At 40.2% G+C, this 26,114-nt stretch overlaps 2 protein-coding genes across 11 annotated transcripts; both read right to left on the reverse strand.

Moving 5' to 3' along the window:
* Window positions 1–3,061: 3,061 nt before the first annotated feature.
* Window positions 3,062–21,312, reverse strand: LOC134312570 (zinc finger protein 664-like). Of its 10 annotated transcripts, XM_062994600.1 has the most exons (8): window positions 21,258–21,312; window positions 18,965–19,077; window positions 15,411–15,530; window positions 14,818–14,994; window positions 13,188–13,707; window positions 11,004–11,141; window positions 10,058–10,177; window positions 3,062–4,396 (listed from the first exon to the last, which is right to left on the reverse strand). In XM_062994600.1, the coding sequence occupies exons 6-8, from the start codon at window positions 11,080–11,082 to the stop codon at window positions 3,093–3,095; spliced, it is 1,503 nt and encodes a 500-aa protein (XP_062850670.1). In that variant the 5' UTR covers window positions 11,083–11,141; window positions 13,188–13,707; window positions 14,818–14,994; window positions 15,411–15,530; window positions 18,965–19,077; window positions 21,258–21,312; the 3' UTR covers window positions 3,062–3,092. The 10 variants fall into 10 exon arrangements, with proteins under 10 accessions (XP_062850670.1, XP_062850673.1, XP_062850678.1 ...); XM_062994603.1 differs by lacking the exon at window positions 14,818–14,994; XM_062994608.1 differs by lacking the exons at window positions 14,818–14,994; window positions 15,411–15,530.
* Window positions 13,472–26,006, reverse strand: LOC134312029 (zinc finger protein 239-like). Its single transcript, XM_062993672.1, has 2 exons — window positions 25,902–26,006; window positions 13,472–14,755 (listed from the first exon to the last, which is right to left on the reverse strand). The coding sequence occupies exons 1-2, from the start codon at window positions 26,004–26,006 to the stop codon at window positions 13,916–13,918; spliced, it is 945 nt and encodes a 314-aa protein (XP_062849742.1). The 3' UTR covers window positions 13,472–13,915.
* Between the last annotated feature and the right edge of the window lie 108 nt (window positions 26,007–26,114).

Below are 26,114 nucleotides of genomic sequence, written 5' to 3' on the forward strand. Positions count from 1 at the left end.
CATTCTGTGGTACAATTTCCAGGTTGTCTATGTTTATACCATAAGTAAGTATTAAATCTAAGGTATGTTTACAGCGGTGAGTGGGTCCTGTTACATTTTGGGTGATGCCTAAAGATTCTAAAATAGAGTCAAACGCAGTTTTGAGTGGATTACACTTATCCTCATAATGGATATTAAAGTCTCCAACAATTAAAGCTTTCTTAGTTGATAAAACTAATTTAGAAAGAAAATCGGCAAATTCGTTAAGAAATTCTGAGTAAGGACCAGGGGGTCGATAAACAGTAACCAGCTTAAACATACTAGTTTTATCAGATGAACATTTATTGGTTATGTCAGAGATAAGAACTTCAAACGAGTTTGTTATGGGAGTTGATTTTACAGTAAGACCTATGTCCTTGTCATAAATTGCGGCTATTCCTCCACCACGACCACTAAGACGTGGCTTATGTTCATAACTGTAACCCGGAGGAGATGCTTCATTTAAACTTAGATACTCATCAGGTCTAGCCCAGGTCTCAGTTAAACAAAGTGCACTAAGACTATTATCTGTAATTATTTCATTTACAATTACTGTTTTGCATGCAAGTGACCTGATGTTTAGAAGTCCTAACTTTAGTTTAGCTTTACTATGGTTTTCATGATGCTCATTTAGATTAATTTTAATTAGGTTATTATGACATACTTTTTGATTTTGTTTTGGCTTACACCTGCCACGGTAAACAGACACAGTCTCAATGGTTTGTGACCTAAGGATTCCGGGTGACGTCCGATGGCGACTCGCAGACAGTTGGTTAGGCCTGTAAGTCTGCTGCCTGGTCTTGGCTCTGGATAGTCATTTAACACTATCTGACGCTACACTAACGCGGTGGTAAAGCCTGTCACCTATGCTGCAAGAAATGCGAGCAGCACCCTCCCACGTGGGGTGGACACCATCCCGCTTCAAAAGACCAGGCCTTCCCTCAAAGGTGGACCAATTATCTACAAAATCAATGCAGTTTTCTGAGCACCATTTAGACATCCAGCGGTTCAGCGACAACAACCTGCTGTAGGTTTCGCCACTGGGTGGAATCGGTAAGGGGCCAGAGCACACTACTGCCTCAGACATCGACCTAGCTAACTCACACACCTCTTTAACATTATTCTTAGTAACCTCAGACTGCCGTAAACGAACATCATTAGTGCCGACGTGGATAACAATCTTCGAAAATCTACGATTAGCATTAGCCAGCACTTTCAGATTTGCTCTGATGTCAGGCGCCCTGGCCCCCGGAATACAAGTGACTATGGTTGCTGGTGTCTCTATGGGGGTTGCAATACGCACGTGTCGGAGCTGAGAATCTCCTATAACCAGAGCACTTACATTAACAGGCTGCTCAGTGGGTGGCTCACAAAGTGGGGAAAACCTGTTGGACACGTGCAACTGAGATGGTCGGTGCTTTGCCCTACGACTATGTCGCCGAGACGTCACCCAGTCGCCCCGCTGTGAGGGCTCTAATGCCGGAGTCTGGGGTTCTACACCTGAACTGCTGGCATTCGGGACTGCTACAGCTGAATCTAAACACTCACTAGTAGTAGTCTGTTCTAATGCCCGAATGCGCCCTTCTAACACTGAGATCTTCTCCGTCAGACTAACAACTAATCTACACTTATCACATGTAAAGTTATCACTAAACACGGAGAAGGAATAACTGAACATATTACACTCGGAACATGGATACAGCGCTCCTACTGGGGCCATAATAACAGAGAAATGTACTTAGCTTTACAAGATGAGTTGGAGATGATGTTTATGTTGGATTCACCGGCGCTTCTGCTGGTAGTCACAGAAGAACGGCTTTAATTCCGAATGAAACAGGCGATGATGAGCTGGAATACAAAAACCACCAACCAAACCAACACAAACGCGCTTCGTTCGGACAAAAGCGGCTGTAATTCTAAAGGAGAACGGTGTTATGCGCTGGTGTACAAAACAAATAAACGCGCTTCCTACGAACAGAAACGGTTATAACTCCCCACGAAACAAAGGTGTTTTAAGAGCTGAAATACAGAACACAACCAAACACAAACGCGCTTCGTGCGGACCGAAAACGGTTTTAATTCTGGATAATTAAGATGTTTATGCGCTGAAGTACAAAAACAAACAAAACCGGCTTCGTTCGGATGCCGGTAGCAGAAGTTTCCTAGTTTCCAACACAGCACGAATTTACGTTAGTAAACACAAGCGCTTTTTTACGATAAACAAAATAAAACTAAATCAACAACACACGGAAGATTAACGTATAAATTATATGTTTCAGATTTGTGGTGTTCTCCACATTAATTAGCTTGTAGTCTTTAAACAGAGTTTCTGGGTTTTCTTTCAGGATTCTGAGTTTGTATTTCTGTCTGTCGTTATTGATGGTAATCTTCTCAGGGTAATTAATGGAGCGTAGCTTCTCTGCTGCTGCTTCACCGGCCATTTCAACCAATGTTTCAATATTTTAATGATGCTGGTAAATGAGTTGATTCTCAGTTATTAAACAAATAGCAAATTAGTAATATTAGCTCTTGTCAGGCTAACGCTAACTGCTTTCTGTTCAAATATTTGAAATCAGAAGTTAATTAGCAGTTTGATGCTGTGGTATCAGCTATTTTACCCTGAGTGTTAATAAACAGGAAGGTTTTCTCTTTATTTCCCTCAGGCTTTGTCCTCTCTCCTCTTTGTTGTTTTTCCTTCTGTAATTTACTTTGTCTTCTAGTCTTTTGTTCCTCTTGTTCTTCTGTTTTATGTGTTATATGCCCATTTTAATTAGCGGTCATTCAAAGTTACTAATTTTTATTATTTTTCATTTATTGAGATGAATATAAATTTTTTACAAAAATGTATCTCATTTTAAACACAAAAAACTAAAATAGTTCAGCTCATAATAAGCATGACCTCTCACTCAAACACACTCACACACTCTCACTCACACACACTCACTTGCTCACTCACACACTCACACTTGTTTACTCACACAAACACACACACACTCACTCACACACTTGCTCACTCACACAAACACACACTCAGAGAATGTGGTATAAAAAAAGTTTGTTTATTTGGTACAATTTCATGCGTTACATGTATGTGTCTTAAATGCTGATAAATGAGCAAAGAAGTTTCCACACTGTGAGCACTGATATGGTTTCTCTCCAGTGTGAATGCGCTGGTGTATTTTGAGATGACTCTGTCTATTAAAACTCTTTCCACACTGTGAGCACTGATATGGTTTCTCTCCAGTGTGAATGCGCTGGTGTTTTTTGAGATCACTCAGTTGATTAAAACTCTTGCAACACTGTGAGCACTGATATGGTTTCTCTCCAGTGTGAATGCGCTGGTGTTTTTTGAGATCACTCTGTTGATTAAAACTCTTCCCACACTGTGAGCATTGATATGGTTTTTCTCCAGTGTGAATGCGCTGGTGTATTTTGAGATCACTCTGTCTATTAAAACTTTTTTCACACTGTAAGCACTCATATGGTTTCTCTTCTGTGTGAATGCGCTGGTGTATTTTTAGATAACTTTGTGTATTAAAACTTTTTCCACACTGTGAGCACTGATATGGTTTGTCTCCAGTGTGAATGCGCTGGTGTATTTTGAGATTACCCAGTGTATTAAAACTCTTCCCACACTGTGAGCACTGATATGGTTTCTCTCCAGTGTGAATGCGCTGGTGTATTTTGAGATCACTCGGTCTATTAAAACTCTTCCCACACTGTGGGCACTGATATGGTTTTTCTCCAGTGTGAATGCGCTGGTGTATTTTGACATCACCCTGTATATTAAAACTCTTTCCACAATGTGAGCACTGATATGGTTTCTCTCCAGTGTGAATGCGCTGGTGTATTTTGAGGTCACTCAGTTGATTAAAACTTTTCCCACACTGTGAACACTGATATGGTTTGTCTCCAGTGTGAATGCGCTGGTGTATTTTAAGATTACTCTGTGTATTATAACTCTTCCCACACTGTGAGCACTGATATGGTTGCTGTCCAGTGTGAATGCGCTGGTGTATTTTGAGATAATTGTGTGTTTTAAAACTCTTCCCACACTGTGAGCACTGATACGGTTTCTCTCCAGTGTGAATGCGCTGGTGCTTTTTGAGATCACTCTGGTACCTGAAGCTCTTCCCACACTGTGAGCAGACGTTTCCTTCTTCCTGTGTGGGACCGAGAGAGGTGTTAATGCTGACAGTACCAGAGGACGTTTGCTGATTACTGGAGCTTCTGGTGGGCGTCAGATTCTCATGTTCAGTCTTAATCTTCACCAGAGTCTCATATTTATCATGGTTGCAGCTCTTGATGTGATTGTGGAGGTGATTTTGGGTTGTAGAGGAATGTGGACACGAGGAGCAGGAGAAATCATCGTTCAGTTCTGAAGCAGAAAGAATCAAATATATTTATATAAATAAACAATGTTAGTGAATGTTAAAAAAGGGCGGCACAGTGGCTTAGTGGGTAGCACTGTCGCCTCACAGCAAGAAGGTCCTGGGTTCGATCCCGGGGTGGCGCGGTCCGGGTCCTTTCTGTGCGGAGTTTGCATGTTCTCCCTGTGGGTTTCCTCCGGGTGCTCCGGTTTCCTCCCACAGTCCAAAAACATGCCACCAGGCTAGATGCACAAACCGGTGCATTGTAGTGCCGGTCCCAAACCCGGATAAAATAGGGAGGGTTGTGTCAGGAAGGGCATCCGGCGTAAAAATTGTGCCAAATCGAGAGCTGACCCTGCAACCGAGAGGGACAAAGGCCCAGGAAAAGAAGAAGTGAATGTTAAAAAGGAAATAAATAAAAAAGTCAAGGACAAATTCTACAGTCACCACAGGGGAATGAGTTACAGGAACAATAAAATCAGAGGGTTATCGGAGCATTTTAGAGTAAAATGTGCTTCCAAGTGTAAGAGAAGTAAATTGGAGTAAAAATGGACCTCAAAGCAGGATAATGACCCAAAGTTCACGTCAAAAAGTACAGAAGAATGATTAAGATAAAAAATTAAATGAACTGTTTTAAACTAGCTAGTAACGAGTCCTGATCTCAATCAAATTTAAAATCTTTGGATGGGTCTGAAAACTGCTATTGGGAAAAAATTGCCCTGCAAAAATAGTTGTGCAAACCAAGTATTAAAGAAGGTCACATTTAATCTTGAACAGGTCATCTACTATGTTTTTTTTCTTTTTTAATGACTGCATGTATGTTGACTGATGAACTTTTTTGGTTGAACGTATTTGGTAAACCATACTGCTGCTTACAAATCCTCACCTCTATTCTCAACCTAGCTTCAACTACTCTCCTCCATTTCTTCATGCTGTGACTGATCAGCTATGTCTCTGTAGTTGCTGCAGCTCTGTGCATCACCTTTTATTCTTAAAATTACACTTTATATTCTTAAAAAATCTGATTGATTACGTTTCGTCTCCACTCCTCAGGCGTCCTCTCACATTCCAAGACTTAGTTAAGCAGTCTAGTTAAAACTGATATCTCACCTAAACATTTCCATGCCTCCACTCTTCATTCTCTTTATAGCTGCCCTCACTTAATTCATGCTAATCCAAGGCACTTTGTGGCTATCAACATTCGTCTCTGCCTATTCAGGTTGCATCCTTCTGGTTGATGATGTTCCAGTCCGCCAATCATCCTCTGTGCATAACCATTGTGTTGTTCATCTCTTCATCCACACCGTAATCTCTCTTTTAAAGACACTGAGATTCTGGTAGTGGTGAATTTCTATGTTGGGTCAGCAGGGGGTATTAGTTGTTGTGTGCTTCCGGCATTAATTAATCATCTGTTGATCTCTGTGTGCTGCAGTTTGTGTGGTGCTACCTGCCTGCATGTGTGAGAATCTGCATCCACTGTAATCACCTGTTTAGAATCACATAATTATTTAGTTTTTATTACCTCATTACTAACCCTAATTTGTCCCTAACTGTTTTTGTAAGGTGTTGCAGGCCTGAAATACAGAAATGGATGTTTATTAACAAATGACATGAAGCTGACCAAACAAAACATGAACTACCTTAAGTTCACCCTGTCTGCAACTGAAATTCAAAGTAAAACACTGCATTTTTATTTGCATTTTTTATACTGTCCCAACTGTTTATGATTTGGGGTTGTAATAGCTGCAGCAGCAGTGATGGTGGTAGTAGTGGTGGTGGTGATAGGAGTCGTTTTCTCTCACAAATCCCAACAACAGAGAAGTTTACTTCCGGTTTGGGAACGACACGCGCCAGTTGTTATGGTTGCCGCTCCACTCCGGTCTACTTTCTTTTTCCCTTTTTTCAACGATATCATTGCTGTTTTGCTACTTTCGTCCTTACTTGTGAAATGTGGAGGATTGCTTTTGATCATACTGACTCTGGATTCTCTGCGACGCCGTCATATGCTGCTTTTGATATATATATTTTTTTTTTTACCGTCATCGCTATTGGTGCTTCAGGCTGTCTGCGAGCCCGCTCCAACTGGTTTGCTCCCCATTTCAGCTCTGCTGTGGTAAGTGAGTTACCTCTCCTTTGCTCAGTAATTGCTGTTCTGCCTTTCACCCGGCTTATTTATCATTTGCCGCTTGACTGGCTGCTTGCTTTTGGTTGGCTAAAGTAGCATAGCATAGCTTTTAGCTTCCTGCTAACTGCTCCTTGATGGTGTATGTGGTTGTGTTCCTATTGCTAGCTTCCAATTATGAATTCTTCCAGCTTGCTTCTCCTGTGTACTGTAATTTTTGGACTATTTGGGTTCATGAATGCTACTTGTGGCCCCTCGCGTGGCGTGGATAATGCCAATTCCACTTGTCTACGCTATACTTCTGCTGATCCGCATGACCTAAGAACTTTTTATCATCTTGACTCAGCGACTTACAACCTCTGTCGTAATGCTGGCATCTCTCGTCGTCTGCGGTATGTTCATCGTGGTCACAGGAGTCGGCGTTATGCCCATCATCCTTCTCATCCCATGCTCATCCATCATGCATCAGCCACAGCAATCCCTGTCATCTGGTCTATTGATCGTCGTCCCAGGAAGCGTTCTACCTGGCATCCTTGCGGCGCTGATCCTGGCGTACTACGTGCGATTCCTCGTTCTTATGTCCCAACTGACGTCCCTGCTCTGACTTGTTCTGCTTATAATTGCTCGCTCACTTTGGCACTATTTACCTGTCGCTCGCTCACTGACAAGGCTTCTCTACTCAGTGATCACATTATTCATAATAACATTGACCTTCTCTTTCTGACTGAAACCTGGCAACAGCCTAATGACTATATCCATCTGAACACCGCTGCGCCGGCGGGATTTAAGCATCTTTCGTCCCCTAGGACCTCTGGGAGAGGCGGCGGCTTGGCTGTGCTCTTCTCCCAGGCTATAAATCTCTGTATCTGTAACTCCCCTAAGGTTTCTTCTTTTGAATACATGGTGGTTAAGATCCTGTGCCCTAGTCCTACTCTCTTTATACTCATCTACCGGCCACCTAAAAATCCCTTTATTGATTTTTTGTCTTGATTTGTCTGACGTTCTGACGTCTGTGTGTGGTCTTACTTCGTCTGTAGTTTTGCTGGGTGACTTCAATATTCACCTAGACTCCAATACCTCAAACTCTACTAAGTTCCTGTCATTAATTAACTGCTTTGATTTACAACAACATGTAACTTTTCCTACTCATAAACATGGTCACATCCTGGACCTCATCTGTTCCACCACTAATACTATCAGTAATCTTCAAGGACACAACATTGGTGTTTTGGATCATTTGTTTATAACTTCGAGTCTCTCACTGCCTGCCCTCGCTCGTTCAGCTAAGACTGTAATCAATTACCGGGATCTCTCCTCTGTTAACCCATTGTCCTTCTCTGCTACCCTACTGACCTCTAACTTTGTCACTGTCGCGTCTCAGCACTCTGTTAATCAGGCTGTGAAAATATATAATCAGTCTCTCACAAATACTTTTGAGGTCCTTGCTCCTGTTAAAACTAGGGTTGTCCCCACCTCTCACTCCTCTCCCTGGTATACCCCTGAGCTTCGAACCTTAAAAACCCAGGGTCGCCGGCTTGAACATCTGTATGAAAAAACTTTGCTGCAGGTTCATGCCTTGGCACTCGCGGACCACTTGGCCAATTATAGAGTGGCTTTAAATGCTGCCCGATCAAGTTACCTTACCTCTGAGTTTAAAAAAGCTGGCAATAACTCGTCTAGACTTTTTTCTATTGTTAATAAAATTCTGTGTCCCCCATCCAACTCTGTCACTGCCTCGTCTGATCTCTGTAACTCCTTTCAAGATAAAGTGTCTGGCATATATAGTGAACTCTCTACTTCGGAATTTGTCTCCTCAAAATCCGGTTCTTAAATTTCTCCTTCCTCTTGCTCATTCCCGTGTTTCTCCACTGTTGACGCCGGTACCATTGAGAGAATTATATCTACATGAAATCTGCCCCCTTTCCTTTCCTTTCCATCTTTCCTTGACCCTGCTCCTACTGCCCTTCTCAAACTCTGCTTTTCTACTTTATCTGTTCCCATCTCCCACATTGTCAATCTTTCACTTAGCTCTGGATTGGTTCCTGGTGACTTTTTAACTTGCTGCTGTCACCCCTGTCATTAAGAAACCCGGTTTAGACCAGCCCATTTCCAACCTTTCATTCCTCGCTAAAATTCTAGAAAGACTACCTGGATGCTAATAATTTATCCGAAATCTTTCAGTCGGGTTTCCGTTCTAAACATAGTACTGAAACTGCCCTCATCCGTGCTATAAATGATCTTCTTCTCGCCTCAGACAAGATAGTCTTGTCTCTATCCTCCTTCTACTTTTTATCTCTTCAGCATTCGACAGAATTAATCATAACATTCTCTTGGCATGCCTGTCTGAGATTGGTCTCATGGACACAGCTCTCTCCCGGTTTAAGTCATATCTTACCGGCAGGTGTCAATTTGTTCGTATTGGTCACCACTCATCTGCTACCATTCCGGTTCTACAAGGTGTTCCCCAGGGATCAGTCCTTGGACCCCTCCTCTTCACCATCTACATGCTCCCTCTTGGAAATATTGTACGCCAGTTTGGTCTGAGCTTCCATTGCTATGCTGACGATACTCAGCTATATATTAGCTTCAAACCCTCCGACCCCATGCTTCCCCCCTCGCTTACCAGTTGCTTACAAAAGTTACATTCCTGGCTGCATAACAATTACTTAATGCTTAATGCACACAAAACTGAGCTTCTTTATATTGGCCCCAAATCTGCTATCTCTACTCTCTCAGATGCGACTCTTAATATTGCTTCCACTGCGATCTGTCCCACAAATTGTGCCCGTAATCTTGGTGTCCTCTTCTATTCGCACCTATCCTTCGACTGTCATCTAGAATCGTTTTCAAATTCCGCATATTTTCACTTGCGCAATATCTCTCGCCTACGTCCTTTGCTTTCGCAAGACTCTGCTGAGACTCTGGTTCATGCTCTAGTCACCTCGCAGCTTGACTACTGCAATTAAATTAAGCCAAAACCCTCTGGCCTCTCCAACGTATCCAAAATGCTGCTGCTCGGATCCTGACCTTTTCCAAAAAATTTGACCATATTACACCTGTATTGACTAAACTGCACTGGTTACCCACCTCTTTGAGGATTAAATATAAAATACTCCTACTCACCTTTAAAGCTCTACATGGCCTGGCCCCGGTATACTTAGCCGACTTACTCACTTATCACTCTTCCTCCCGCAATCTTAGGTCCTCTGGCTCTGATCTATTGGCTGTACCCAGGTTCAAGCGGGCTTCTATAGGTGGCCGTTTATTCAGCTGCGTTCCCCCTCGCCTCTGGAATTCCCTCCCTCCTTCTCTCTGCTCCCTCCCTCATGCTTTTCAAATCTTTGCTTAAAACATATCTCTTCGCTGAGCATTTTTCATAGGGTTTTTTTTTTAGTATTGTTGTTGTTGTAAAGCGTACTTGAGCATGGTTATTATTATTAGTAGGACTAGTGATTTTTATTCCTGTTGAAAAAACACTTTAAGAAATTCAGACATTAATGAATCTGTATTAAAGATTTACTTTGCTGAAGATATAAAAAATTCTTACTGAGTTCATCTGTATCTTCAGGTTCTTCCTTCTTCACCGGCTTCATCTGGAAACCTCCATCCTGTTGATCCACTGGGGAGAAGAGTTCCTCAGAGATGACATGTTCCACAGGGATTTTACCTGAAATTCCATCAATATGTGAAGAAGAAACTCAACAGCTGGAAAAAATGTAAAATTGTGGGTTTGATTTTCCAATCACAAATAAATCCTAGTTAGACTTAAACCTTAAATCCAGACTAGAATGGAGCAGCAATTCTCCACAGGACAGTACGGTACAGTACAGGTTCTAATCCCACTATCCACATTCCCTTATCGTTTCTACTGATTAGTGACCCCAATACTAACCTCACTGTACTGTACCACACTGTACTGTACAACACTGTACTGTACCACACTGTACTGTACTGTACCACACTGTACTGTACCACACTGTACTGTACCACACTGCACTGCACCACACTGTACTGCACCACACTGTACTGCACCACACTGTACTGTACCATACTGTACCATAATGTACTGTACCACACTGTACTGTACCATACTGTACTACACTGTACTGTACCACACTGTACTACACTGTACCGTACCACACTGTACTGTACCACACTGTACTGTACCACACTGTACTGTACCATACTGTACTACACTGTACTGTACTGTACCACACTGTACTGTACCATACCATACTGTACTACACTGTACTGTACCACACTGTACTGTACCATACTGTACTGTACCACGCTGTACTGTACCACGCTGTACTGCACCACACTGTACTGTACCACGCTGTACTGTACCACACTGTACCCCAATGTACTGTACCACGCTGTACTGCACCACGCTGTACTGCACCACACTGTAGTGTACCATACTGTACTGCACCACACTGTACTGTACCACACTGTCTGGTGGAGAAATGGCTCATTGCTCCATATTTACTTACAGAAGAACTCGTCATCCTCATCTTCATCCTCCTCCTTTATTATTAGTCTCTTCTGGAATGCTTCATTTTGTAGATCCATGGTGGTGACACGTCCCTCTTCTGCTGCTTGTATTATTCAGCAGCTGAACAATAGAAATTCTGTGAGGGACAAATTTCAAATGACAGTAAAACTGACCAATCACATCTTCCCTCTAAATGGACATAATTTATCACTAACTTTATGACAAGTTCCACCCACTGTGCAAACATGGATGTAATATAGAATTGTTTAAAGTTAAGGTTCTATACCGACATGTTTAACACAAGTTAGCGTATATGAAAGTCACACACTTGAGTTAAAAATAAATATAAAGTAAACAATAACCATGACTAACTGTGTATTCTGTTTATTTAAGAGTATAAAAGAACAGAATGAAACAGTGGGTGAAGTGTACTGTACACAGAGCTTGTGTGATAAAGCGAATAGTTCTAATTTGTTTGTCAGGGGGATGGGTTCTGAGTTTTTGTTTTGGAGCTGGCTAGTTTGTATTACTTGTGGAATGGGTGGTGTCTGCGAGCTTTCTGTTTTGTTTTTACTTGGGTGGAGGTTTTTGCTGTGATATGCTGAGGTCCAGGTAAATTCCGGGTAATCTAGAGGTTTTTAATACTGCAGCATATGATCTGGGTAGAGAAAAGAATGAGGAGCCTTGTACTAACTTCCGAACTTCTGGGTAGCTGATTTTCTTGATATACTTGGTACAATGTATTTTTTTCCTCTTTGCCATGCTAGGCATTCTTTGGAGGCTGCGTTGTGTTGGACATTTTGAAGAGTGGTCACAATTTGTTTCATAGCTTTCCTCCCAGTAGTTACAGCAGATGGATTTGCTCTTGCAGTGGGCCGAGTCATGGCTGAATGTTTGGCAGTTAAAACATCTTAATGAGTTGGGGGTATATAAGTCAACTGTGAGTCCTATTAGGATTTTTCAAGAGGTTGTGGTCTGCTACAAGTCAACATGTAAGCATATGTTTCAATAATCTGATCCAGCTTTCACATTATAATTCCTTTTACATTAGTTACTCCTTATTTTGCAAGATTCGGATGACTCCTTTGCTGCTGTTTAGTATAGGGTTAGAGAAGGCCTTGATAATGATTCCTGCCAGCTGAGTTGTGCGCAGCAGCTGTTACATTGGGGTCTTTTTCCTGCATTCTACTAGAATCTGACCTGATTTCTGTTTTCTGGCATCTTCAATGAGCCAGAAATTCCTGCAGTGCGTTTATGGATGGCAAACGGAGAAAGCTTGGTCAGTGGGAATTCAGGAGACAAAGATTCTAGAATAATGAACCTTTCACAGCTGTCATTTACATTTACATTGATGTAAATGTAAATGTACATTACATTTACATTTACATGGTGTGTCAGGTTTTCATCTATAAGTTTCCTTTTAGGGTTAAGTTTAATCACCATATTTCTGTCACAAGAAATGATTCATCATATGTTGGGTTTGGTCCTGACAGCCACAGCTTGCCATTGCAAAGATCAGGATCTCTGTCTCTGTAGACACAGGTCGCACCTCACTGAGGCGCCTCAGTTGTTCACCTCTTACAAACAGCATGAGTTTGGAATGTCTGATGAGAGGATCAAATCTACCTGACTGTCATTCTTCATTAGAAACGATCAGACTTCTGGAAATGTTTCCCTCTGTAGAAAAGACTGGACATGGTCATTCTCTTAATTGTGTTTACTTGTTGTTCAGTTAAGCCAAATACTAAGAAATTCTGAAGTACGTTTAATTTTATTCAAATGCTTATCATATATTATAATACAAATGAATAAGGTAATACTAAATTATTTGACTAATTATTATACTGACCTTTAATTTCATTCGGGATTAATAAAGTATCTATCTGTATAGATAAAAAGAAAATAACTAAATGTGTTTCTGTAAATCTGTTAGATTTAATATTTAAAAAATCGGAATCAGTTCTGACCAATTGACTCATTTTGTTGGATTGGTTAAAATGAATCGGTTGATCAGTAATGAATCGTGTGCGATGCTAACCGTTAGCGGACAAGCTAGCAGTTTGTGCGTTTTAATGAAAAGAGAGTTAAAGCTCCTCAAATCCTCACAGTGATATTTTATTTTGTTATTATTAATTAGAATGAATCTAGTAATTATAGAGTAATAAATAAATATTTTACTTACAGGTCATTCACTTTAGTACAAACACATGAACTGCTGAAGCTGCTGCTCGTTCTTCCTCCTCTTGTTTGAATTGAGGTGAATGATTCATTATGTTCATGTTTATTTGCGCCACCTGCTGGAATGTTTTGAACCGAGTTTCCAGAGTTGCTGAGGTCTTAGAAAAACTACAGAACAAAGTACTTACTGTGGGACTAGGAAGATTCTGTGTGGAACTTTAACACAGTAAAACAGTTAATAACATAGTTATTAAATCTTAAAGTGTAATAAAATGAAGCTTTCCTTAATTTGTTAGCGAACTAAATAGTGCAGTCTTTATTATTTACACAGTGTAATTTAAAGTTAACTGATCCAGGACATCTGGATGCATTTGGGCCGTAGGAATGACAACATAACTGAGAGGTGGTTTGGTGCTGGGCCAGTGTTGGGCTGTTTCGGTATTGTCCCACTGTGCCGTAGAACACCAGGTCAGATCTGTTTAATCCTGTCCAGAACACGTGTGTGATATGAGTCAGATCCTATCCTGGGTAAGTGACAGAAAAGTCCTGAGTTACTTTTTCACCACAGTTAAATAAATAAAGCATCAATCCATCTAAAGACTTACTCACATACCATCACACACACACTAATAGGAAAAATTGATGACTGCTTTGGGAATGCAGTATTAAAAAGTTTGTTCATTTGGTGCAGTTTGATGTGTCACAGAATTAATAGATGCAGTTCCCACTCTGTTAGCACTGATATGTTTCTTTTCCTCCAGTGTGAATGCGCAAGTGTTTTCTGAGATTACCCTGTGTATTAAAACTCTTCCCACATTGTGAGCACTGATATGGTTTCTCTCCAGTGTGAATGTGCTGGTGCCTTTTGAGATTACTTTGTGTATTAAAACCTTTTCCACACTGTGGGCACTGATACGGTTTCTCTCCAGTGTGAATGTGCTGGTGTATTTTGAGATTTTTATGTATATTAAAACTCTTCCCACACTGTGAGCACTGATATGGTTTCTCTCCAGTGTGAATGCGCTGGTGATTTTTGAGAACATTCTGTCGATTAAAACTCTTCCCACACTGTGAGCACTGATACGGTTTCTCTCCAGTGTGTATGCGCTGGTGTATTTTAAGATGACTCTGTATATTAAAACTCTTTTCACACTGTGAGCACTGATATGGTTTCTCTCCAGTGTGAATGCGCTGGTGTATTTTGAGATGACTCTGTTGAGTGAAACTCTTCCCACACTGTGAGCACTGATACGGTTTCTCTCCAGTGTGAATGTGCTGGTGTTTTTTAAGATTACTTTGTTGATTAAAACTCTTCCCACACTGTGAGCACTGATATGGTTTCTCTCCAGTGTGAATGCGCTGGTGTTTTTTGAGAACAGTCGCTTGATTAAAACTCTTCCCACACTGTGAGCACTGATATGGTTTCTCTCCAGTGTGAATGCGCTGGTGTATTTTGAGATTCTTCTGTATATTAAAGCTTCTCCCACAATGTGAGCACTGATACGGTTTTTCTCCAGTGTGAATGCGCTGGTGTATTTTGAGGGCACTCTGGTACCTGAAGCTCTTCCCACACTGTGAGCAGACGTTTCCTTCTTCCTGTGTGGGACTGAGAGAGGTGTTAATGCTGACAGTACCAGAGGACGTTTGCTGATTACTGGAGCTTCTGGTGGGTGTCAGATCCTCATGTTCAGTCTTAATCTTCACCAGCGCATCATATTTATCATGGTTGCAGCTCTTGATGTGATTGTGGAGGTGATTTTGGGTTGTAGAGGAACGTGGACACGAGGAGCAGGAGAAATCCTTGTTCAGTTCTGAAGCAGAAAGAATAAAATATATTTATATAAATAAACATTGTTAGTAAATGTTAAAAAGGAAACACATTTTTCACCCAAACTGAGATCCTGTGTTAAAGTCCTGTAACCTGATTCATCCTGAATTATTCATTTCCTGCTCACATAAAAGTGTTGAAACCCGGTACAAATCAGAAGTAGTGATGGAGGTAGTCGTAATAGTAGTGGCGGCAGGGGTAATAGTAGTGGTAATAATAGTGGTGGGGTTAGTAGTAGTTGTAGTGGTGTTAGTAGTGGTAATATTGTTGGTTATGGTGGTGGTACTAGTAGCAGGACTAGTGATACAATTTATGTTCCTGGAGAAAAAATGAGGTCACAAAATAAAACTTTATTAAATAAAAGATTAAAGATTTTGCTCAAGATATAAAATGTCTCACTGAGTTCATCTGTATCTTCAGGTTCTTCCTTCTTCACCGGCTTCATCTGGAAACCTCCATCCTGTTGATCCACTGGGGAGAAGAGTTCCTCAGAGATGACATGTTCCACAGGGATTTTACCTGAAATTCCATCAATATGTGAAGAAGAAACTCAACAACTGGAGGAAATGTAAAATTGTGGGTTTGATTTTCCAATCACAAATAAATCCTAGTTAGATTTAAACCTTAAATCCAGACTGGAGTGGAGCAGCTCTTCTCCACAGGACAGTACAGTACAGTACAGGTTCTAATCCCACTATCCACATTCTCTTATTATTTCTACTGATTAGTGACCCCAATACTAACCACACTGTACTGCACCACACTGAAAAAATACGACTTCAGAGTCAGAGTGTGTCACTTGCCAATGTTAAGTATGGACTCACTCCGAGCAGCATTGGTGATAATAGTAACGAGTTAATCCAACTAAATTCCTTTAATCCAATCTCCCAAAATGAACTAACTGTGTTGATTAAATCATCGAAGTCATCATCGTGTATACTCGATCCTGTTCCAACTCGTTTACTTAAAGATTTACTCCCAGCTATTGTAGAGCCCCTGCTTACATTAATCAATGCATCCCTTAGCCTTGGATATGTACCTAAATTGTTTAAAAGTGCTGTTATTAAACCCCTGATTAAAAAACCTAATCTTGATCCACATGTACTAGCTAATTATAGGCCAATTTCAAACCTTCCTTTTGTCTCAAAGATATTAGAAAAAGTCGTTTCCAAACAGTTATGCTCTTATTTGAATGAAAATTGTATTCATGAAAAATTTCAATCAGGATTTAGACCCAACCATAGTACCGAAACCGCATTAATTAGAGTAGTTAACGAGTTGTTAATGTCTTCTGATAATGGATGTGTCTCTTTTCTTGTTCTATTAGATCTTAGCGCAGCGTTTGATACGGTCGATCATAACATTTTACTGGAGAGGCTAGAAAATACAGTAGGTGTTAAAGGACTCGCACTCTCTTGGTTTAAATCATATCTGACTGACCGCTCTCAATTCGTTTATGTAAATAATAAATGCTCGGAAACTACAAAAGTAAAGTATGGTGTTCCACAGGGGTCGGTACTGGGACCGCTATTATTTACACTCTATATGCTTCCACTAGGTGAAATTATTCATAAACATGGCATAAACTTTCACTGCTATGCAGATGACACACAGCTGTATATATCAGCCAAACCAAATGATACTGACACAATCAGTAAGATAGAAGATTGTGTAAACGACATAAAAAACTGGATGTCGTGTAATTTTCTTTTACTTAATTCAGATAAAACTGAGGTTTTACTTGTTGGCTCTAAAGCTGCAAGAGACAAGTTGTCTAACCTGGTGCTAAACTTAAACACGTTCTCTGTTACTCCCAGCCCAGATGTAAAAAACTTAGGTGTCACAATAGATTCAGATCTTTCCTTTGATACACACGTTAATAATATTACTAGAGTTGCTTTCTATCATTTGTGTAACATTTCTAAAATAAGAAATATACTATCTGTTAATGACGCCGAAAAACTGATCCATGCGTTTATAACTTCTCGGTTAGATTATTGTAATGCTCTTCTAACTGGATGCTCTGGTAGATCCATAAACAAACTCCAATTAGTTCAAAATGCAGCAGCTCGAGTGCTAACTAGAACTAAAAAATTTGACCATATTACTCCTGTTCTATCATCTCTACACTGGCTGCCAGTTAAATTTCGCATTGATTACAAAATACTTTTACTAACTTATAAAGCGCTACATGGTCTGTACCACAGTATCTGAGTGAACTTATTAATCACTACAGCCCAGCGCGTCCACTTCGTTCACAAGATGCAGGGTTACTTATAGTTCCTAAAATTTAAAAGATCACGGCTGGTGGAAGAGCGTTTTCTTACAAAGCTCCACAACTCTGGAATAATCTTCCTGCCTCTATTCGGGATTCGGACACAGTCTCAATGTTTAAGTCTAGACTGAAAACATATTTATTTTCTCAGGCTTTTGATTAGTATAGACAAAGGCGCCGAGCTTGGGGGTTCTTGGTCATAGAAACTTGTGGTGATCAGGGATGTTGGGTTGCTGTCGTCCTGCCTCTCTTGTCCGATCACTCAGGTTTGATGACGGTGGGGAGATGGGCGCTGATGTCCTGTGAAAGCCTTCATGACCTTGTTACCTGCTCGCTCTCCCTTTTAGTTATGCTGTAATAATTAGGGCTGCCGGAGTAGAAAACTCTCTGTAAAACTGTTTGTCAACTAGCATTGTACATTATTAACTACATTCTCTGTTGTTTTACCCCGAGGGCATTCTGATGGAAACCTGTTTACCCGCCGAGGTTAAGGATTAAAGTCGAGACTGCCGGGACAACGATGCTGCTCCTGTCAGATGTGACGGGTCTGGAGTAATTGCAACGACAAGAAATCACTACAGACTTTATTGAAGACTAGAGCGGATAACAACTCTATTATTATTTAATTGTTTATTTATCTATTTATTACCAGTTATGACTTTTAGATCATTTAATTCTGTGTTTGTATGATTTGTGTAAATCGTGTATTTATTTAAAGTATCCTCCAGGCCACCCAAGAAGGATGGGCCCTGCTGAGTCTGGTTCCTCTCAAGGTTTCTTCCTGTAATTTTCAGGGAGTTTTTCCTTGCCACAGTCGCCCTCGGCTTGCTCAACAGGGGTTTTTGTATCTGTTGGTCCTGGATTTTGTAAAGTTGCTTTGAGACAATGTATATTGTAAAAAGCGCTATATAAATAAAGTTGACTTGACTTGACTGTACCACACTGTACTATACCACACTGTACTGCACCACACTGTACTGTACCACACTGTACTGTACCACACTGTACTGCACCATACTGTACTGTACCACTGTACTGCACCATACTGTACTGTACCCCCAATGTACTGTACCACACTGTACTGTACCACACTGTACTGTACCACACTGTACTGTATCCCAATGTACTGTGTAAAAAAACTCAATTATTCAATGGTTTACCTTTAATTGAACTGATTGTTTTCTGTTAATTTGCTTAATTGTTATCACCTGGTCCCACCCATGCCCTTGATTCCGTCCTTATGTAACCCCATGTAGAAGTGCTTTGTTCTGTTTAGCAGCATGGCAGCATGAGGTGTGGATGAGTGATGTAAGTTTCTTTTTTTGGGTTATTTTATGTTTAGTTAAAATTATTGTGAAACATTGTTAATATTTGTTTTCTTTTTTTCTTTTGTTTTTTTTAGTGCATGTAAACCATCCACATTATGAGATTCATGACTACGATGTGTGAACTGTCTATGTAATCAAACTTTGTGGACATTGAACCATTTCAAGGCTGCAGTCCTTAGTAAAAGACGGAAAATTGCAAATTCTTCTGTTTCCTGTGTTTTTATCAAACACCCCACAGTGTTTACTTTACTTCACCTCACATTAAATATCCTCCTGAGCTGTTACATACTGTACCACACTGTACCACACTGTCTGGTGGAGAAATGGCTCATTGCTCCATATTTACTTACAGAAGAACTTATCATCTTCATCTTCTTCCTTTTTTATTATTTTTATCTGGAATCCTTCATGTAGATCCTCAAGAGTGACGTCTTCCTCTTCTGCTGACTGCATTATAACAGATCTAATACAAAGATAGATAGATGTACTTATTTCTCCTTTACTGAATATTCTGGGAAATTCCTTTAGACTCTTTTGATTGGCTATTGTTTATTCTGTGAGACTGTAAACATGATGAGAATGTTAAAACTATTAAAAAACAGGGCGTTTTTCTTTTCAAGATCAAAAATCAAATAACCAACAGAAAACGAAAAAACAGATCGTATTTTAATTTTCAATATTTTGTATCAATATAACTGGAAATAAACGCACAAGCGTGTTCACGCGCTGACATTACATTTACGGCATTTAGCAGACGCTTTTATCCAAAGCGACTTACAGCTACGACTGAACACAATTTTTGAGCAAGTAAGGGTTAAGGGCCTTGCTCAGGGGCCCAACAGTGGCAGCTTGGCGGTGGTGGGGCTTGAACTGGCAACCTCCTGGTTAATAGTCCAGTACCTTAACTGCTGAGCTACCGCTGCCCTTACACACTGACGTGTATATTTACTTCATATAAACATTGTAAATCATCCACAAGTGTTGAAACAGTAATAATAAGGTAACGACGCTCCTCTGTTGTTCTGACTACTCTGTTTGTATATTTGATGTGTACTGGACGCTGTACACCGCCGTGGTCATGTTAGTTTATACTGGATGATCGCCTGATGTCCGAGACTTATTTATTTATTTTGTATTATAGTATTTCTTGTTCTAGGCCAATAAACATCCAAACATGCAGTAAACAAGGAGCAACAACAATTACATAAATTTCTAAAACTTATATTGTTAATGTTTAGTTAAAGCTGTTTCTGAAACGCTATTTCTCATCTGTGATAATAAACTAAGGGAGCGTGTGTATAAAGTGCATGAAGCCGAACGCTGATTAAAATGCAGTAAATGTTGTAATAGTTACACAGTGACGTGTACGATTAGTTATACCTGGATTACAGAATTGAGCCCTATACGGTGAAAGAAAATTTTATATACACACACACACGTACATTTTGTGATGATGGTGAGACGTTAGTAAAAAGCATTATTTTTCTTAGAACCGCTCTTTTATTTATAAAAAAATGTTCTTGTGTGAATTACAAAGGGAAGAAAAACTACAGCATTAATAGAAAAGCTGATGGAACGCAGATGAAAACACACCTCTGTAGCACATTTTTGGAGTCTGTTACAGCATCAAATTCTAAATATGTTTCTATTTATAAACTACAATGAAGTTAATCAGTGAAACATTGGAAATCTTTTCTTTCTACTTTGATCAGTGAAATAAAGATTGAAGAGAATGAACACATCACACATTCTTCTTTTTACTGGGTTTGAGCTTTGTACAATGTCTGAATAACTAAATGTAAAATAATAAATGTGTTTTAAATCATTGATAGATTTGTCAAAAAACTACTTACAATCAATCACATTTATAGCAATTATAATTGAAAACAAATAACTGAACTGGTAACTCAGTGGTGGAGATACTGGTCTAGTAATAATAATCACTGGTTCTAGCCACACTCTTCTAAGTTACCACTGTTTACATTGTTTGATTGTATTAAAACATAGGGCGGCACAGTGGCTAAGTGGGTAGCACTTGTTGCCTCACAGCAAGAAGGTTCTGTGTTCGATCCCCAGGTGGGGTGGTTCGGGTCCTTTCTGTGTGGAGTTTGCATGTTCTCCCCTTGTCTGCGTGTCTCTAGGTGCTCCAGTTGCTTTACACAGTATAAAAACATGCAGACATTGAATCGTCCTATAGGTACCCGGATAAATAGGGAGGGTGTGTCAGGAAGAGCATCCGGCGTAATAACTGTGCCGAGTCAATATTGCAGATCACGGTCCGCTGGCTACGGCTAACAGGAGCAGCCGAGAACATAGATTGTACTAAAACATAATCGCAAGTCACTTTGGGTAAAGGTGTCCATTAAATGTAAATTAAAATAAAATTCGATTTTTCTATAAAAATGTTAGATTTAGTTCTGATAAATTGATTCATTTTGCTGGTTTGGTTGAAATGAATCGGTTCATCAGTACTGAATCGTGTGAGATGCTAACAGTTAGCGGAGAAGCTAGTAGTTTGTGTGAAAAGAAAGTTAAAGCTCCTCAAACCGACACAGTGATATTTTATTATGAACTGTAGTTTTGTTATTAATTAGAATGTAGTTAATAATTAAAGTGTGATAAATAAATAAATGTTTTACTTACAGATGATTCACTTCAGTACAAACACACCAGCTGCTGCAGCTGCTTCTTCTTCTTCTGTTTGAATTGAGGTGGTTGATCTACAACGTTCAGATTTATTAGCGCCCCTACTGGACTGCAGTGTAAATACTAATCGACTCGGCCAATCGTTCATTCTTAAGCCTGATCAAGTTCGTGGTGGAGCCAACATTGGTATGGCTATGTAGCAAGCTGCAATGCAATGGGTTTTAGACACCTTTGATTATAGACAGCATGAGACCAGACAAGCAGCCTTTGCTCCCAAGACACCTCAGTGAGCTCTGGGTGCCCATTACTCCATCGGTTGTCCTTCTTAACATTGTATTTGGTAGGTAACATCCAATATATGCTGTTTTTAAGATCTTCTCTTGCAGCCATCTAGCCATAACAAATTGGCTGTTGTTGAAGTCACTCAGATCCTTATGCATGCCCATTATCTGGTCCAGATTCCTTTACAATATCATTAGTTTTCACAATGTTATGTATGGTAGAAGGGGAAAGGCCCAAATTATTAGCAACCTTATATTAAAAATGTTTGTTTTTGAACTTTGCACAAACTTTGACCAATCACACAAAATTTCGTACAAAATTGTGAGCCACATCCCATCTTTCTGGAGCAGCAGCAGAGAAACTAGGGGTGAATGTTGTGAGAAGGGATGAGAGCAAAACAAAGTGATAAATGCTTTACATTAGCACGTTTTTCTGCAATGTGTAGCAGGCCTGAAATGGAGGAATGGATGTAAACAAACAAAATAAAGTTGACCTAACATATACTGAAATAATGTGTTTTTTTATTATCTGCAATAAAATTATGTTAGCAAATTAAAGAAAAATTTTTTTAAAAAAGAAAAGTTTTTCTTAAATTTTAATTTATTTACATTATGTTATGACTGATTTAGGGATTTATATTTTTATCTTCTTCTTTGATCATTGTAATAGTCAGTCAGGTTGTTTTCTGTACATGTGATAAATAAATATTGAATCTTTGTATTTCTTTGTGGTGGCATCTACTGGTTGTAATTCATAACTACACATTCACCACCAGTAAAAAAAAGAAAGAAAGCAATGAAATAGAAAGATACAATTGTAAGAATAATTAATGATTGTGTCAGAGATAACACAGAGAATCAGAATGGGCTAATTTTTAATAGTAATCTTTTTAATGTTGACAATGTTTCAAACAACAAAAATACTGGAAATGTGCAAGTGTGCTTCATGTGTTTATTTAACAATAAGATAAGTAATTATCCATAAACGTCTAAATATTTAAATTTCTCTATATTTAAAGAGGTTACTTAAAACAGGATTCTGTGAAATATTTTCCGTTTTCTTTTGTTCTTGTGGTGCTAATTCAAATGTATTTATTTTATTTTATTGCACTATGCAAAATAATTAGTGTCAAAAAAGTAAAAAAAAATGCTCGTGTGTAATTATGTGTAAGTTTTTTTTTTAATGAGCTTATATTTTGTTTGTAAAAAGAGTTTTATTATTATTTGTATTTGTTGTTTTTGTCAGGTTTGTGGAATGAATGATTTACTTGATGATAATGTGTGAATGCAGTTGGCTGTGTATCTTTAATAAGAAGAGGGTTTGTGTAACGATGACTATTCGCTTGTTAAGTGTGACGTCACGCGTCATTTCCGGGGCCAAACGAACCTAATCGCAAACGCAAACAACTATGGCTAAACCTGTGAACCTTTTTATATACAGTGTATCACAAAAGTGAGTACACCCCTCACATTTCTGCAGATATTTAAGTATATCTTTTCATGGGACAACACTGACAAAATGACACTTTGACACAATGAAAAGTAGTCTGTGTGCAGCTTATATAACAGTGTAAATTTATTCTTCCCTCAAAATAACTCAATATACAGCCATTAATGTCTAAACCACCGGCAACAAAAGTGAGTACACCCCTTAGTGAAAGTTCCTGAAGTGTCAATATTTTGTGTGGCCACCATTATTTCCCAGAACTGCCTTAACTCTCCTGGGCATGGAGTTTACCAGAGCTTCACAGGTTGCCACTGGAATGCTTTTCCACTCCTCCATGACCACATCACGGAGCTGGCGGATATTCGAGACTTTGCGCTCCTCCACTTTCCGCTTGAGGATGCCCCAAAGATGTTCTATTGGGTTTAGGTCTGGAGACATGCTTGGCCAGTCCATCACCTTTACCCTCAGCCTCTTCAATAAAGCAGTGGTCGTCTTAGAGGTGTGTTTGGGGTGATTATCATGCTGGAACACTGCCCTGCGACCCAGTTTCCGGAGGGAGAAGATCATGCTCTGCTTCAGTATTTCACAGTACATATTGGAGTTCATGTGTCCCTCAATGAAATGTAACTCCCCAACACCTGCTGCACTCATGCAGCCCCAGACCATGGCATTCCCACCACCATGCTTGACTGTAGGCATTACACACTTATCTTTGTACTCCTCACCTGATTGCAGCCACACATGCTTGAGACCATCTGAACCAAACAAATTAATCTTGGTCTCATCAGACCATAGGACATGGTTCCAGTAATCCATGTCCTTTGTTGACATGTCTTCAGCAAACTGTTTGCGGGCTTTCTTGTGTAGAGACTTCAGAAGAGGCTTCCTTCTGGGGTGACAGCCATGCAGACCAATTTGATGTAGTGTGCGGCGTATGGTCTGAGCACTGACAGGCTGACCCCCCACCTTTTCAATCTCTGCAGCAATGCTGACAGCACTCCTGCGCCTATCTTTCAAAGACAGCAGTTGGATGTGACGCTGAGCACGTGCACTCAGCTTCTTTGGACGACCAACGCGAGGTCTGTTCTGAGTGGACCCTGCTCTTTTAAAACGCTGGATGATCTTGGCCACTGTGCTGCAGCTCAGTTTCAGGGTGTTGGCAATCTTCTTGTAGCCTTGGCCATCTTCATGTAGCGCGACAATTCGTCTTTTAAGATCCTCAGAGAGTTCTTTGCCATGAGGTGCCATGTTGGAACTTTCAGTGACCAGTATGAGAGAGTGTGATAGCTGTACTACTAAATTGAACACACCTGCTCCCTATGCACACCTGAGACCTAGTAACACTAACGAGTCACATGACATTTTGGAGGGAAAATGACAAGCAGTGCTCAATTTGGACATTTAGGGGTGTAGTCTCTTAGGGGTGTACTCACTTTTGTTGCCGGTGGTTTAGACATTAATGGCTGTATATTGAGTTATTTTAAGGGGAGAATAAATTTACACTGTTATATAAGCTGCACACAGACTACTTTTCATTGTGTCAAAGTGTCATTTTGTCAGTGTTGTCCCATGAAAAGATATACTTAAATATCTGCAGAAATGTGAGGGGTGTACTCACTTTTGTGATACACTGTACATGTAAACTTTTTTATGGTGTATGCATAGCATACAAAATTTTTATTTATTGAGGTATGTAACCATTGGTTTAATGGTGCATGCATAGCATACAGAAGTAGGTATTTCTTATAAATGGTTTATTTGGATTATTGTGAATTGTTAAACAGTCTGATAGCAGTTATAAGAGGATTTTCTGTAGCGTTCAGTCCTGCATTTAGTCAAGTCAAGTCAACTTTATTTATATAGCGCTTTTTACAATAGACATTGTCTCAAAGCAACTTTACAAAATCCATGACCAACAGATACAAAAACCCCTGTTTAGCAAGCCGAGGGCGACTGTGGCAAGGAAAAACTTCCTGAAAATTACAGGAAGAAACCTTGAGAGGAACCAGACTCAGCAGGGCCCATCCTTCTTGGGCATTTAGGAGGAATCAGTCTGTGACTGAAGGTGCTCTGTCGAAACACCTCCACAGGGAGTGAAGTGGGTGTGAATGGTTTTTGATAATTGAGTTAAGCTTTGTGAGCATTCTTAACTCTGCTACCTGCTGAACTGAGTCCTGTTCAGACCCCACTATGGAGCTGGCCTTTTTGATCTGGTTGTTTATTCGGTTTGAGTCCATTGTTCTAGCACTCTCACCCCAGCAAACCACTCCAAAGAAAAGAGCACTGGCCACCACAGACTGATAAAAGGTGCACAAAAGGGGCCTGCTGATGTTAAAAGATTTCAGCCTTCTTAAGAAGTACAGTCTGCTCTGCCCCTTTTTTGTACACCGTCTCCATGTGTGTAGACCAGTCCAGCTTGTTGTCCAGCTGAACTCCAAGGTACCTGTAGCTGGGTACAAGTTCCACCTCAGTTCCTAGGATAGTAACTGGCTCAGGATCCCTCCTCCTCCTTCTAAAGTCCACCACCATCTCTTTGGTTTTTGTGATGTTTAGTTGTAGGTGGTTGTTGCTACACCAGTCCACAAAGTCCTTAACCGTGCCCCTGTATTCCTGCTCACATCCTGCTCTAATACAACCCACGACTTCTGAATCATCTGAAAACTTCTGAAGAAAACAGTTGTCGGAGTTATATTGAAAGTCCGATGTATACAGCGTAAACAGGAAAGGCGACAGGACTGTTCCTTGTGGGGCCCCCATACTGCTCAAGGTTTTTACAGAGACACAGTTTTTAAGTCGCACAAACTGTGGTCTAGAAGATAGATAGTCCAAAACCCAGGAGACTAGAGCTGGTTCCACATTCATCTTTAGCATCTTTTCACCTAGCCGTGCAGGTTGTACGTATATAATCCTCACAGTAGTGTCCACACTGTCCAGATGAGCATGAGCCCTCTGTAACGTACAGATGAGAGCATCATCCACGCCGATGTTTTGTTGGTAGGCGAACTGTAGAGGATCCATGTGTTCCTTCACTCTGGGTCTGATGTGAGCAAGGACTAGTCTCTCTAGCGACTTCATAACATGTGAAGTAAGGGCGACAGGCCTGTAGTCGTTGGGGTTTGTTGGGTG

The sequence above is a fragment of the Trichomycterus rosablanca genome, chromosome 4 (genome assembly GCF_030014385.1).
Source record: "Trichomycterus rosablanca isolate fTriRos1 chromosome 4, fTriRos1.hap1, whole genome shotgun sequence".
In the NCBI taxonomy this organism is placed as follows: Eukaryota; Metazoa; Chordata; class Actinopteri; order Siluriformes; family Trichomycteridae; genus Trichomycterus; species Trichomycterus rosablanca.